This window comes from Aulostomus chinensis, chromosome 6 (assembly GCF_037954235.1).
Source record: "Aulostomus chinensis isolate RoL2024-O1b breed Wild chromosome 6, RoL_Achi_v1.0, whole genome shotgun sequence".
NCBI lineage: Eukaryota > Metazoa > Chordata > Actinopteri > Syngnathiformes > Aulostomidae > Aulostomus > Aulostomus chinensis.
In genome coordinates, this window is record NC_141325.1 from 6,278,725 (window position 1) to 6,293,153 (window position 14,429).

The window sequence follows — 14,429 nt, forward strand, 5'->3', positions numbered from 1 at the left end:
TCCCCTGTTGAGCTGGAAACATCGAGGAAAGGCGGCCAGTCGCCTCTGCTCATAATGTCGGGTAGAAAGCCCCGGTCGGTGGCCAACCCTTTGGAGTCTACAATTACCACACCGAGTGAGAGGATACTGAAAGAATGCCACAGTTTGTATGTCGACAGCGAAAACGGTAAATAATAAATAATCAGGCGTAAAGTGAGCACTAGCAGGCTAAGTTAGCACATTAAAACAACCACACGCACGCAGAGTAGCGATGGTTAGGGGACTTAACGGCACGGTAGTACTCGGTTTGAAGTTTTTAAATGAGCTCAAACAGGGAAAGACTGCCTGCATATGCGTGTACATTTGCAGTGCAGCCGACCTGCAGCACCAGCAGCTGTCAGTCAGTGTCACAGGTTTGACATTGGACACTCGGAGAGCAACGCCTGGGTCTGACCGCTCTCTCTCCCCCTCCGGCTGCACCTCTTCTGTCCTTCTGTTTATGATGCTGTCAATAAAGTTTTACACAGGGCGAAAGCGGGCTCTCACAGACAAAAGCTTTATTGTAATATAAGGACTGCCTGCTTCAAAAATATCATAATCAAGTGTTTGTTTTACAAGCTGAAGGCCCTCTGGGTTGCATGCTTGTATCTTCTAGTAGTTTCTATCACCTGAAATGATTCTCTCTGGTTTAGCAGAGGACTCGGGCTAGCGGGAGGGTAGATACTCCAGGTCAGGGGACTCACTGCCTTTTTGAGTTATTGTGAATCCGTCCAACGGTGATCTATAACCACTTTGGCTCTTGCAGGGCCTGGGGGTGTGGGGGGTGGCTGACATTTTTGGGAGACACAGTACAGTCATGAGATGTTGCCAGTCTATCACAGGCAACACACATTTTTAAATAAGGAGGTCATGGATATAATGTAACAGACATATACTGTGTGTGTATATATATATATATATATATATATATATATATATATCATCATCATCATCATCATCATCATAACAATGTCTGTGTGTGTGGGCCCGGCCCGCTCACCGTCAAGGGAGCCATCAACACGTGTATGTGATGCTTCCTCGTGGATACGTGTCCCCGTCAATGTCTGTACACTTGTGTTTTCAGGTCTGGTGAAGATTGCCAGCAGTCTGGGAGTGCGGCTCCTGCCTCCCAGAAAGAAGATCATCGTGATGATAATGGGGAACCACTCAGCGGGAAAGAGTTCCTTCATTAACTGGTAATGATGGGATCTGCTGCTCAGCTCTGCTAGGCTGCCTCAGCATCACATGCTCTGTACCGTGTGTGAAGGTCGCACAGAAAGACCTGCAAACATCATCTTAAAGCATGACTTTGAGGGCATCTGAAACCGGGAAATGTGGATCGTTATTATCAGCAAAGTTGCCCTGACTCTTCATTATGAACAAACCCTGAACACGCAAGTTTCTTTTCGTTGTTATAGCTAAAACAGTATTTGATACTCACCTCTGACACCAATGTGATGTTTAATTGATAATAGTTCTGATCATTTTTATTAAATTATATTAATACCCGTTGAATGGAAGAATATGAGTGTAAGAGTTTGTTGGCAAACCTCAGAAAGCATTTGAAAATGGCGATGTCATGGGCTGCAAAAAATGAATAAAGCTAGAAGACTGTTAAATTCATGCTTCACGGATACCTAATATGTACCTCAGTGTCTCTTTTGGCTACTGGTACTTTATTTTGATTGATCTTAATGTTGTGTATAACACATAGTTTGTCATTGATTTTAGTTGCATGTCACAGCTAAAACCAACCTCCTTTCATCAAGACATGCACTGGTCATTACTCACATTAATATCGAAGCAATTAGTTGATTTTTTAGGAAAACAATATTTTTTTTCACAACCAGTGTTTTTCTGTTTTACATCACCATGAAAAAAAAAAAAACCCCTCCTGATTAAGGGAATTATTAAATATTTGTACATTTTCCGCACTTTGTAAACTAAAGAAATAATGTATTCAAATCTGAAATAGTTATAAATAGACTTGAGATGCAGACCTGATAATCTGAAGCACAAATCCTGTATCAGTGGCTTGTTTCTGATGCAATCGCTGTCATTTCAGGTACGTGGAAGAGCACATTCAGAAAACGGGCGTCGCCATTGAAACTCAGGGCTTTACCTTCATCACAAGTGGCCGTAAGAGAGAGTCACTGACGGTAAGAACTGTCTATGGGCTGGTTATATTCTCTGTGTGTGAGGAAAATAAATCAAGAGTAATTAAACCCCTTGTAAACTCCTGAATTTGCTCTGCGTAATTTAGAAAAATACAAAAAAAAAAATATAAAAAGACGCATCCTGTGTATTTTCTCTGTTCACACATGCAGCTCTACTACAGCAGCTCTAAAACTTCTGTGTCTTGGCTCTGGTCACACATAGCTGGTAGTAGGCGGGGCCAGAAGCCTAGCAGAGGGCCATGATAGGCCCCTCCCATTAATGCTCCTGCTTTCATTCAGAACACACCCTTCCCAGTGTATTTCCTGTGATGGTAGTTGGTCTTGAGGTGGAAATTGATTCTGGCTCTCATTCACACATGACCTTTTCCTGGGAAAATGCTGGAACAATTGTGGGAAATCCTGCACGTGTGAATGAGTTCTATGCAAAGGTTAAGTGTCAGAATGTCTCGGTGTACATAGAATTATAAAATGAGTGACTGCTACATGACTAAATACCCACATGTGTTGGTTTGGGGGGGTTCAGTTGCTTGTTTGAAGGAATGCTTGACAAGAGAAGAAGGATAACGACCTCCTGAAGCCAGAATTGTGCTGTATCTTGCTCTATTGTATTGTTTTTCATGCTTTTATCGAACCATCTTGTCAGTTTTTGTTCATTTGCGCTGCAGTACATCACATTCACACAACATATTCAGTGGTGGTTTTTAAAATTCATACTTGTGTCATGGCAACGGTAGCTTGATGCTGCTCACGGAGCCCAATGAAACGATACATTCAATGTCAGCGTGTCTTGAAGGCACTCCTCATTTATTATGCTGCTCCAATCAGGGTCTTTGTTACATACACACACACACACACACACACATGCGCGCGCGCACACACTTGCCCAGGAGACACCTGTCTCTCTCTGCACGTGTCCGGCTGTGGTGAAGGTGACGAAGATGAATAATATATTTGCCGAGTGCAGGGTTGCAGACTGGAAGGATTAACTCTGATGAACAGGAAGAGCTTAAAGGAAGCACACTGGGACACAGCACAGTAGCTGGTGTTGAGACTGAGTGCGCAGTATGAAGAAGAGAGAAGACAGTCTTGTAGAGGGTTGGGAGAAACTGAAGAGTAATGTCTGTCTCATCTTTGCAGATCTCTCATTGTCTCTCTTCCTTCTTCATAGGGGAACGCTACTTTACATCTCTACCCTCACTTCCGACCACTCTTGGAATTCAAAGGTAAGCTTTTTCACTTGTTTTAGCAACAGACACTCACCTGAAAATCATGCTGTTCAGAGTATTGGCTATGCTTGCCTTGGATATGAAATAATGGTGCTGCTTTGAGAGATTTCAGGCCTCTGCCGCAGTTATCTGCTGTTTAAGTCTTGTTCACTTATTACATGTTGGTTTGTCTGAATGCAGAATTTGCACAGTTGCTGATGTGATAAATCACTTGAAATCCTCTCTAAATATTTTATGAAGTAGTTTATGATTTTTTATATATATATATATATATATATATATATATATATATATATATATACACACATGGTCCTGTTGAATAATCACTCTGTGGCTTTGCCCCTCCCTGCACTGCATATAGGAACTGGCATAATCCACAGTATTGTGATGATAAAGTCTGCACTGCAGTCCCAATACTCAACGCAGTTGTATTAAGAGAATGCTTGCACTCTGAAATGTTCATGGTGATCTTTGGAGGGCACGTGGAAGGCAAAGGCATATCTTTTGTTATTGATTTTTTCCTTCCTGTGTTGGTTATGTAAACATCAAAGGGTGAAAAGCAGCCGTGCAACAGCACTATATGAATACTGAACAACGATGAATGTAGTCATGAGCTGCTGCTGAGATTGGCTCCTTTGAGGTTTGAGATAGTGCTCTGCTGACTAGCCCATGAATATTTGCTTCTGGGGACTGCTAGAGTTAATCTAAGTGTGCGTTACTTTTTTATTTAAAGTTGAAAGTGTCATAGCTTACTTCATTTAAAACCCATCTGCACGGATGCTGGCTGTTTATTACCTTGTGTTGCTGATGAAATGTTGGTGCTGTATCAAGGTGTTTCACTTCGATGACTAATGCTGATCATCTGTGAATCATAGCCTCAGTGCATCAAGTTTATCTTTTCATTACAAACCCGACTAGACCCCCCCCCCTCCCCTCACATCTTTGCCACATTGTTTCTGACATATACGAGTTGACATTAGACTCACATTTAATTAGCAGCATTTTGTTTTCGGACAGTTGGTCTGTCTCAGTGCGTCAGCAGCAGTTTGGATTCTCGGGATGGTGAGGTGGTCGTGTAGAGCGTCAGGGTGTGCCTGCTGTGGAGGCGAGGAGGGAGGGGCGCAGTAATGTATGTCTGCGTGCTGACAGTGTGTATAGAGAACGAGGGTTCACTGGGTGCGGACTGGAGCGCTCACGGTATGGCGTGAGTCACACGCCTCATCGACAGCAGTGCAGTGGAGTCCAGAGGAGCTGCTGAGAAATGTCACAGCCATTAGAGACAGCAGACCTGAGCAGCAGCAGCAACGGCAGCAGCAGCAGCAACAGCTCCTCTCTGCAGGCCTGAGCCTCGCAGCACCAGCCGATCTGCTCTGGAATACAAGCAGGCATTTCTTTTAACTTCATCACTGCCCCAGGAAATCAACCGTACCAGGCGTTTGTTTACCTGTGACAGCAGCTGAGGATGACTCATCAGGAGCGCATCATATATCCTCATGTGGGAGTAGCTGCTGATTCTACAGATTAGTGTCCTTTGAGATCTGAGTTACTTCTTAATGTTGTTTTTAGACCTGCATAAAGAACGATTGTTTTGTCTTAATCCTGTCAATCTTGCGAGAGTTTGTGTTGTGTGGTTATTGACTGTCGTCGTCACAGGTCAAATGATAAGTCAGCAGATTTATTTGTCGCTCTTTTCCTTGCAGATATATTTGCACTGTGTCGTTTGACCTGTTTAGTCCAAGAAGTTCTTTTTCTGTCTTGGTTGATGCAGCATTATTGCAGCCTTTGCCCTTTTCCGAGTGCACAGGATCTCGAGTGTTGCCTTCTCAGTTACAGTCACTTGAGGAACTTAGCACCCATCGGTGACTCTCACTCTTGTTTCCCTTCCGTCTCTCAGAAGGCTCAGCGCACTTTCTGCACTTATAAGGATGAGTATCCTTGTATCGAGGCTGTATGGTTCACTGGTTCAGATTTGACTTGTGCATTTTCTGTTTTTGCCGTCATCAGGGTTGGATGCATGCTTTTGATACTTATGAGCAGAGATCTGATTTTGAGCTGCTTGGTTATATCTCAGGATACTAATATTATTCCGAGGAGATCCATAGTCACCTGGTCCTGTTTTGCATCACAGGGACGACTCGGTTCTGTCCGACTGTGGAAGAGGACTTGTACGAAGCCTGATTGGAGGTTGATGTATTGATATTGTGGTCGTGCTGATGTAAGAAACATAAGGGAATGCTAATGTGACTCTGCTCTCCGCAGCACAAGGATGTGATTTGTGCTGCCTGTTAACACCTGCCTCTTCCTATGAAATGGCCTCAGTGTCATCCTGTGTGTGTGTGTGTGTGTGTGTGTGTGGAGGGAAGGTTTTTGTCCATAGTGGGGGCATGTCTCAATAGTCATCCTGTTCTGGTGCTCAGGGTCGGGGGAGTATCAAATCTCACAGTGCGTTGCCTCACAGTCGTTCTTCACTGGCTAGCTTTATGTCCCACGCCCCACGCTAAAGCTGCCAGTTGAAGAGCTGTTGTGTGTAACCATGACAACAGACCTCTCCGCAGAGGGGACGGTGAAAAGACTGTGACCTAAGAAATCTTTTCATGTGCTTGAAGTTTTATCTGTGAGGGTGTGGCCGCTGCCGGCGGCAGAAGATCCTCTCCAAGAGAATTCAAACTGATCATGCCTGGCTCCCAGATGTGTTTCTATGTGTGTGAACAGTTGTCAGCATCTGGACTCAAAGATCTTTGCAGTTCAAACGCACAGAAACCCAATTAGTCATGTTGTTGTTGTTGGTGTTTAATTTCATTGGCTTCTCTCAGGTTTCCAAGAATTGACTCCGCTGCAGTTTCCTATAGGACATGACATCCCCTTTGTGACGAATGAACATGCTACTCATCCCCTTTGGTCCTCTGAACCATCACCTGTGTACACACACACACACACACACACTCTTTATATATCCTAGGTGTTATGGACTATCTGACCGCTGAGATCTCCACCTCCAAGCAGAAGAAGTTCAGCCTAGTTACCTTTGTGGACACGCCAGGTTTGGTGGACGGGGACATGATCTACCCTTTCAATGTCAACAGCGCCATCACCTGGTTGGGTATGTCTCCACAGCTGCAGTGCTGATGGCTTCTCACTGAAGCTGTTGTCCGCAATCTCTAATGGATGTTGTCTTTCCTGTCCAGGAGAGCAGTCCGACCTGATATTTGTGTTCTTCGACCCGATGGGTCAGGCACTCTGCAAACGCACGCTGAACATCGTAGAGAAGCTAAGTGAGAAATGTGGAGACAAGCTTATGTTCTACCTCAGTAAGGCCGATGAAGCTGGGAGGGAAACAGACCGACAGGTAAGGAAACACAGATTTTCTGTTGAAATATTTTTAATTAATAGGATTCCAAGAAAATCCCATCAAAACAGCTGAAATAACCGATGTGTTTGTTTTCTTTGGGCAGAGGGTGATGATGCAAATAGTCCAGGAATTGTGTCGCCGTCCAGGTCTCAACAAATGTGGTTTTGAAATGCCCACAATATACATACCCAACCCTCAGAAGGTATGACTAAGTCTGTAATGGTTATTTATATAATGCTGAGTTTATATAATCTTTGCCGAGCAATGCCACCTGAAAGCTCCAACTCTTCATTTCACTTCAGAGCACTACCTTTAATCTTGGACATTAAATGATGCAGTGCTTTCCACCTTAAATGTCTTTGTTTCCATTAGAAACCAAGCACTTTTTTTTTTTCTTCAAATTGCTGAGTCATAGTTACCCACCGTCATGTTATTGTCACCTTCCAGACAAGCTACAAAATGACGTACAATGCATATATACTGCCAACATTTGTATTCAGTTCCTACAGAAGGAAGAATGGAAGTCAGTCAGTCAGTCAGTAAGCCCTGACCAGCTGCATGCAGAGTAAACTGATAACAAACACCTGTAGAGGGCGGGGCAGCCATGACCTGGAGTCTATAAATATTATCACAATGTGCATCAGAGGTTCACTCTAGAAATACACCAGTTTGGGGACTTTTTATGGTTCTCCCTCTTTCCTAGACTCCTAAATATTTAAATGCAATTGAAGACATTTTATATGTTTTTGGACATTTTCATGATTTGATATAAAACTTGGAAAATAAACCAAAGATTTTGCACCTAATAGCGAAACATTAATTTCGGGTCTATACAAGGTGAATGTTCTTGAATGAAAATAGCAGCAGACTAGGAGGATGAATGGATGTCAGATCCAGGTCTCACCTGGAGTCTGGATTTAAGACTCTCTCCTATCCTTGAGGTCTGAGATCCATTGATTATCCTGGAATATAAATTTTCCACACTGCGTTTACTGGTGACTGCAGATAGCTGGGATTTGCAACGTGATGACTTAGGGAGTTAACCCCTCTTTGGGGAGGGGGGCAGGGGGTTGTAAATTGGTGCCTTTGACATATGGCAGCCTCGGTCCTGAATTATTGCTGCACCATCTTGTGATCTACAGCCTTGGAGCTTGACTCTGCGTAGAAGGTTTGACCACCCCCACCCCCACCCCCAAGTCTTGACCACCAGTTTATTTTGCTGAATTTGATCATGGACATTTGCAGATTTGTCTTCCTTAACTAAAGCACTAATGAGACTTTGTCTCTGTAGCCGAGCCGGTGTGTGAACCAGATCGACACTGTGTGTCAGACCATCGAGAAAACCATCAACCAGGCTGTTCAGAGGACTTTGGATCAGCTGGAGAAAGACTGTGACCTCATTTGTTCCACCATCAGCAGCAAACTAGAGCAGGACAGGTTAGACCCTCATCTGTGACGGAGCAGCTGTTGCTGTTGTCCTAAATGACAAGTAGCAGCTTTTCATGTGTCCCCAGGATCCCCCGTACATTTTGTGGCATCCGTAAATGTGATCAGAACATTTCTTGTTTATGCACATGCAGGGTTGATGCAGCTTACAACAAAAGTGTCCGTTTTCACTCATTCATGTGTGGCGCTTTGGGAGTTTTCCTTCCCTTCCTCTTCATCCTCAGTTTCATTGTAAACACCTTCTCCAAAGAGCAACTGGAAGAGCTGTTAGGGGAGGGGCCGGCTCAAACCCTCTCTGTCCTCTCAGTAAGTTCTATAGGTGGTATTTTATTCCCCCTCATGGTTCTTCTACTGTATTTGATAACCTGACTGCCTCTTCACCCTCTGTCTCACAGGGAATCGTGATATATTTATGGGACTTTATTCCGGAGGATGGACAAGTAGTGTTTGTGATCATTTTTGGGGCTTTTTGCTACCTCCTGCTTTTCCTAGCAAAGTATTTTTCTGGGTAAGTGTTCCAAGTGTTGGGCACACACATGCAATCAGGGAAAAGTCAATGTGAAGGAAAGCTGTTTTTGTGAAGGAGATTTGTGTGTGTAATTTTTTTTTTTTTCTTTTTCAAAACCAAGATTCCCAAACTGGGGTGCACGCAGTTAAAGAATACATCCTGACTGTCAAAACCATATGCTGTCTGACAGAGTTAGCATTAATATTAGCAGAGCTAACATAGCATCTAGTGTTGCTAGCACCATCTGTGCAGGTGTGTGTGTGTGTGTGTGTGTGTGTGTGTGTGTGTGTGTGTGTGTGTGTGTGTTTGTTGGGGGGGAGTGAATGTTACAGACGGGTAGAGAACTTCAAAAAGTCTGGGCACCAGTGTTCTAGAAGAAGATGCTCACACCCTATTCAGTTCTAACTGGACGCTGTTGGCTCATCTTTAGCAGACGGAATAAGATTCTGACAAAGAAGGAGAAGAGGACTATGGCAGACTACAGTGACTACATCCAGGATATCGTCAAAGCCAAGAAGGTTAGTTCCTTACTGTCTGATATATGTCAAAAGTTACAGCAGTTTATATTAACTAAAGGTTCCCATAGTAAATGAAAAGTGCTAATTGGGGCTAAATGTTTTGGATTTAAGGCTCAAATCTTCACTGTTCACAGCGAACATTTCACCTCCGACAGTATTTGCAAAATCAGGTCAAGATGGTGAAAATGAAAGCTTACATATGTCAAATTTGAAACATCAGAATTGTTCATTATCTCCCTCCCACAGGGTAAATTGTATGAATGGTACCTCCAGCAATGTGCAGCAGAATATGACCTCTGACCCCGGATAAACTGAAGACACATTTGTAAAGATATGGCTGAAATGTTCCGGCGACAAGACGCTCCTTTTTCCACCAAGAATTACGACAATCATCCACCAAATAATCAGGATGAGCTGTTTTTGTCTGTCGGTTATCAGAATAATGCAGCAGAGACGGCTGTGTCCTCTCCAGAGCAGCCTCCTGATTGCAGATTAGAAAGTGCCTTTATTCTTCAGTCATGATTGTAGTCATATATAATGTGAATGAATTTTTAAAATATTTACTTTTGTGGCCAATCAGTGTCGATGGAGATAGAAGTGTTTACAAATTTTCTTACTTTCTTCAAAATTGGCTGCATTTTGACAGCTAAATGTTTTCATTATGTCCTTCATTCTCATGTTGTCTCACCAAACCCTCCCAGGTTTTGAAATTTACCAGAAGTTCTCTGCAGTACTAAAATAACCAACGCTGTGATAATTCTCGGGCATTAAAGTGAACATTTTACACGATATTTTCATACCAACAAAACATGTAAGCTTTCGTTCTGCCTCCAAAGACTGTCCTGCCATTAGATGTTCTCTTTTTTCTTAATATTTGTGCAACCATCCGCTTGTTTTTACGGATGTACCCTCCTGTGATGGTATTAGCAAAAGCTATTGTTGTGAAAATGGTGCAAGTACTTTAATAGTGATGATGTCTGACACTGTTGTGATATGTATGATTGTGTCTGTGAGCGCTGAGTCATGTTATCTTCATATCCATCCAACTCTTGTCTTTAAAATAACTCCATGTCATGCCTCACCCCTGCATTTGTGTTTATTAGGTTTCTTTATGAGGTAGTACTTCAGACCAGTATTAGGGCTTTCTTAGAGGAGAAGGCAATGCAGTACAAATACACCTTTTTAATGCCGTCGTAGTGACTTTTTTTCACCACTGTTAGTTTAATACAATCACTTGTTTACTTCAAATGAGCTCAGGTCCACACAGGGAGGTTTAGATTGAAAGAGATCAGGTCAACAGATGCATACCTGCTTTTAACCCAAAATAATGTTGAAAAACCTCTGACAATATTATCATTTTAACTGTAGTCTTTTGTGTGGTTGATGCCTCATGATTAGGGAATGTTTTTTTTTAGATATGTCATTTATACCTTTGTCAAACTTTACACTCTGTGTAATTTCTCCAAATTCTTTTAGTGTATGAAATGATTAAAAAAAAAAAATCTGTCAGAAGATTCATCTGGAAATGTTCTCGAGTGTTTTAAACTCCGGATTGAAATATGTCAAACACGCACACTACGTTCTGTCTCTTCCTGATAAATCATTAAACCTTTTTACTGAATCTTAGTCAGCTGACTTGTCTCGTTGTCTTTTGTAGCGAGACATGCAGTGATGAAACCATCTATAAAGCAGTCAGCACGTATTGTTGCAAGACTTTTATTTCAAACTTTTAGTTATAAAAATGCCCTTCCTGTCTGCTTTGTAGGAAGAACTGTATGTTTTCAAACACTGTTGACGTGTGTCAAGTATTTTGGGATCTTCAGCGCACCAGGATGAAATCAAGCATCCATTTGACCCCAAAGCACATTGCAAGCATTTCTGGATGAAAATGAGAGACCCAGTGAAATAATTGGGGAAAAAAAATATGAAAGCAACAAAAATTTATGCTTGCAAAAGGTCCAGGTACCCCAGGCCACAAACCTCAGTTCCCTGAGTTAGTAACAATAATATCCCTATGGAGGTGGATGCCTATCAAAAATTACAGAGATTGCATTCGTCTACAAGGGTGACATCTATTTTAGAAAATATGTGATTCTAGGGTGCAAGCAAGCGCGTAATCAAAAGGATAGATTTTCATTTGTGCAATACTAGCAAGGCAACCAATAAGAAGAGGTATGTTGTAATCCTAAAAACTGTAATTCATAACAGATTAAAGCTGTTTTAGTGGTGAGGCTTTTGCTTTTTTTTTTTTTTCTTTTTCCTACTGCTTCTAGAAAGAAACCTCTAGTTTTGGAGTTGTACCATGCAGATCTGTAGGCCTGTGTGCAAGCATACTATCCAATCTGTTATTTAAAACTTGCAGAAAATTCATGTCATATTGCATTCGTCTTATTTTGTTACAGTGCATTCAGGATTATAGCTATATACAATGTTATTAGTACAAAAAAAACTGCCAATGCCCTTCCTTGGCTTCTTATAAACAAAGTGTACAGGTAGATACATCTTGCTGCAGCGCAGAGGCTGAATCCAATATTGCTTTGTCGTGAAACATGACAACTTTGGTCACAAGAGACTTGCCAGCGCAGTGATTGACTGTTGTCAGGCTTTGTATGATTCTGCATGTCATGTCGAAGAGTCTCTCAGGAACAATCCCATGTTTTAGAGTCTAAAACAAACAGTCCTCGGAGGTGTGACCTCAGTGTGTGGGTGGGTTTGTCCAAGGTAGCTGCTCAGTGTCTCAGCACCAGTCAGGGTCCGTATGGGGATGTCCAGTGCTCTTCTGGTCTGTCCTCGGGAACATGCCCATGTGAAGTCATTGAGAGCCTTTGTCAATCAACCAGGAAATGTCTCCAGTCCTGCAAACACCAAAACCCGCAGAGAGACACACACGGATACTTTTCAAGTTGTGTGGTGGTGCATCAACTGATGTGATTGAAATACTAATAGTATTATTACACATTTTACAGATTGAATCAGTCCATGATAATAAATGCAAAGGAACTGGTACATGAAGTCATAAAATATGTCAAAACTCATTTTTTGAAACTAATTTGTTAATCATACGCAACAAATGTGTAAATATTTACATTTTTTTTAACAAAAAGATTAGACTCCATGACAGAGTTTTACTTTAATAACCAACATGCACAATCACAGCTATTATTCCTCTCTACTACTCTGAAGTACAAGTCAACAAGTGAGAGTGTATAATGCTTCTCATGTGATTTAAGTCACAAGCTCGGCGAGTTGTCTTGTTTTCTGTGATAACGTTTTGTCATGTTTTTCCTCATGGAAGCCTGAGAACCCTAAAGAACATTACAGCTATTGTAATCGTGACCAGATTTAAGTCTTGGAAGGAGACTTACTCCACATCTCGTTTCTTAATCGTCTTTCCGGACCCTAAGACCTCTGCCACTCGGGATACAATAGGATCATAGTTCATGCTGGCAACAGCAACCACCTCCTCGCCCCTATAGATGGACCAGAGGAGGTCAAAGAAACAGCCATTAGTAGTCACAATAAATTCAAGTTGAATATTTTCAGACATATAATGTGAAAACAGAAAGATTTTAGTGTGTATAAATATATATACATACAGGCAGGTGACAAAATAAAGGAGAACCATAATGAATGCAGATTTCTTCCACGTGAGTGTGCTGCATGATAATGTGAAACATTTGAAGTCCAATCATGTTTTGTGGCATGTATAAACATAAAGATGGTCTCAATTCTGGATCCAGATGGCAAGAGACACACGAGGCAGGACTTTCAGTTACAAAAGACTGTTCTACTGACTTGTGTTCCTACGGTGACATCTGCTTTTAGATCTCAGGGAAAGGCATCAGTACACAGGGTCGGAAATTGTGCTTGACGGTGCACGTTTGGGGGCTGTCATGCTTGTTCATTACAGGGACATGTCAGGAAATAGTAGAGCAACTCGGCATCTGCAGGACGTGATCAGACTGTCAGCAAAAGGAATCTGACAGTCACATAGATATTACAGTTGAGTTGCAGTAAAGAAACCATCATCACAAAGGAGAAAGTACTTTTGAGAGTTCAATGGTACAAAAACCACAGTTCTTGGCCTCAAGAGATGTGAAATGAAGTAATATGATCATAGAATGTTCTGAATGATTGACCCCCCCCCCCATGAAGGGATCGAGGGGCAATGTTATGCTGTCAAGGTCATTTTGCTGTCATGGTTTAGTCCACTTGAAAGAAGCGTGAACTAATTAGAATTACAGGGCAGTGATGGTCCTGCAGGGTGAGCTGCAGAAGGCAGGACAGGCTCAAGAAGCAGCACACAAGGCCTGGCTGATCAAACGGAAGGAGGCACTGAGGGTCCCAAGGGACGCGTTGCAGAGGAAGACGAGGAGCTGGAAGAGTGCCATCTCCTCATGGAGGTTGTGGTCAACCATACTGAAATGCACCGGTGCTTTTTCATGCAATTTTTATGGAATGCAGCAAACATCCTGGACTAAAGCAGCAAATAAATGACGAAGAGACCAAAGACACGGAGAAGGACATGAAGGTTGAGCTGCAGTAGCCAGGAAGAGTAGCGGGCCGGGGCGAGGAAGTGTGGGGACAGGGAGGATCCTGAGGAAGGAGCTGCAGAGGGCAGCAGAATGCGAACATGTCTGACCTCCCCAATGACTTTACATGGGAACCATAAAGCAGAAAATGTTGAATATTCCAGAAAGTATGAAGGGTGAATGTTGATGCTTGAATGGAGTTACCACATTGAAAATTGTGGAACAATAGTATGGGATGTTATTATTATTATCATTATTATTATTAGTAGTAGTAGTAGTAGTAGAATGAATGACATAGAGGAAGATGTGTGCATAAATAATGATTATTATGAAATAATTTCAGCATCCACACCAAAAAAAAAAAAGATAAATAAATTCAGAAAATCTCCATCAAAACTCAAAATGAGAGATTATTTCGAGGAAGAATAGCGGTCCTTCCCCCTGCAGTAATCCTTTAATTTGTCACCTGATTCACACTGTTTATGTGTGAACATCAGTGAATGGAAAACAACACCTACTTGGTATAAAAAGCCACAAATCTCAGTTCATCCAGATCTCCTTGTATGATGACATCATCGAATCCATCACCATAACCTTCACAAACCAAATTTACATTGATGAAAAAACAAGAGTCAATAAATAACGTCACAGTGAT

At 42.1% G+C, this 14,429-nt stretch overlaps 2 protein-coding genes across 2 annotated transcripts in view; one reads left to right on the forward strand and one right to left on the reverse strand.

Annotated features, from left to right (window-relative positions):
• LOC147259850 (uncharacterized) lies at positions 1-10,855 on the forward strand. The gene is made up of 12 exons (XM_086206068.1): positions 1-166; positions 1,103-1,214; positions 2,084-2,177; positions 3,364-3,418; positions 6,381-6,521; positions 6,607-6,767; positions 6,874-6,972; positions 8,062-8,207; positions 8,351-8,522; positions 8,612-8,724; positions 9,155-9,242; positions 9,489-10,855. The coding sequence occupies exons 1-12, from the start codon at positions 55-57 to the stop codon at positions 9,540-9,542; spliced, it is 1,347 nt and encodes a 448-aa protein (XP_086062194.1). The 5' UTR covers positions 1-54; the 3' UTR covers positions 9,543-10,855.
• The window catches only part of aifm3 (AIF family member 3), a 17,868-nt gene continuing 13,920 nt past the window's right edge, over positions 10,482-14,429 (reverse strand). Inside the window, exons 18-20 of the mRNA XM_086206066.1 lie at positions 14,293-14,368; positions 12,608-12,712; positions 10,482-12,097 (exon numbers count right to left, since the gene is read on the reverse strand). Coding sequence (XP_086062192.1) covers positions 12,055-12,097; positions 12,608-12,712; positions 14,293-14,368 — 224 coding nt within the window. The 3' untranslated portion in view covers positions 10,482-12,054. The remainder of the gene's footprint in view (positions 12,098-12,607; positions 12,713-14,292; positions 14,369-14,429) is intronic.

Coding starts and splice junctions, on each gene's coding strand:
- LOC147259850 (XM_086206068.1), top strand. CDS start 55: ATGTCGGGTAGAAAGCCCCGGTCGGTGGCCAACCCTTTGGAGTCTACA. Junction 8,523..8,611: donor AAACCCTCTCTGTCCTCTCA/GTAAGTTCTATA, acceptor TCTGTCTCACAG/GGAATCGTGATATATTTATG. Junction 8,725..9,154: donor CTAGCAAAGTATTTTTCTGG/GTAAGTGTTCCA, acceptor GCTCATCTTTAG/CAGACGGAATAAGATTCTGA.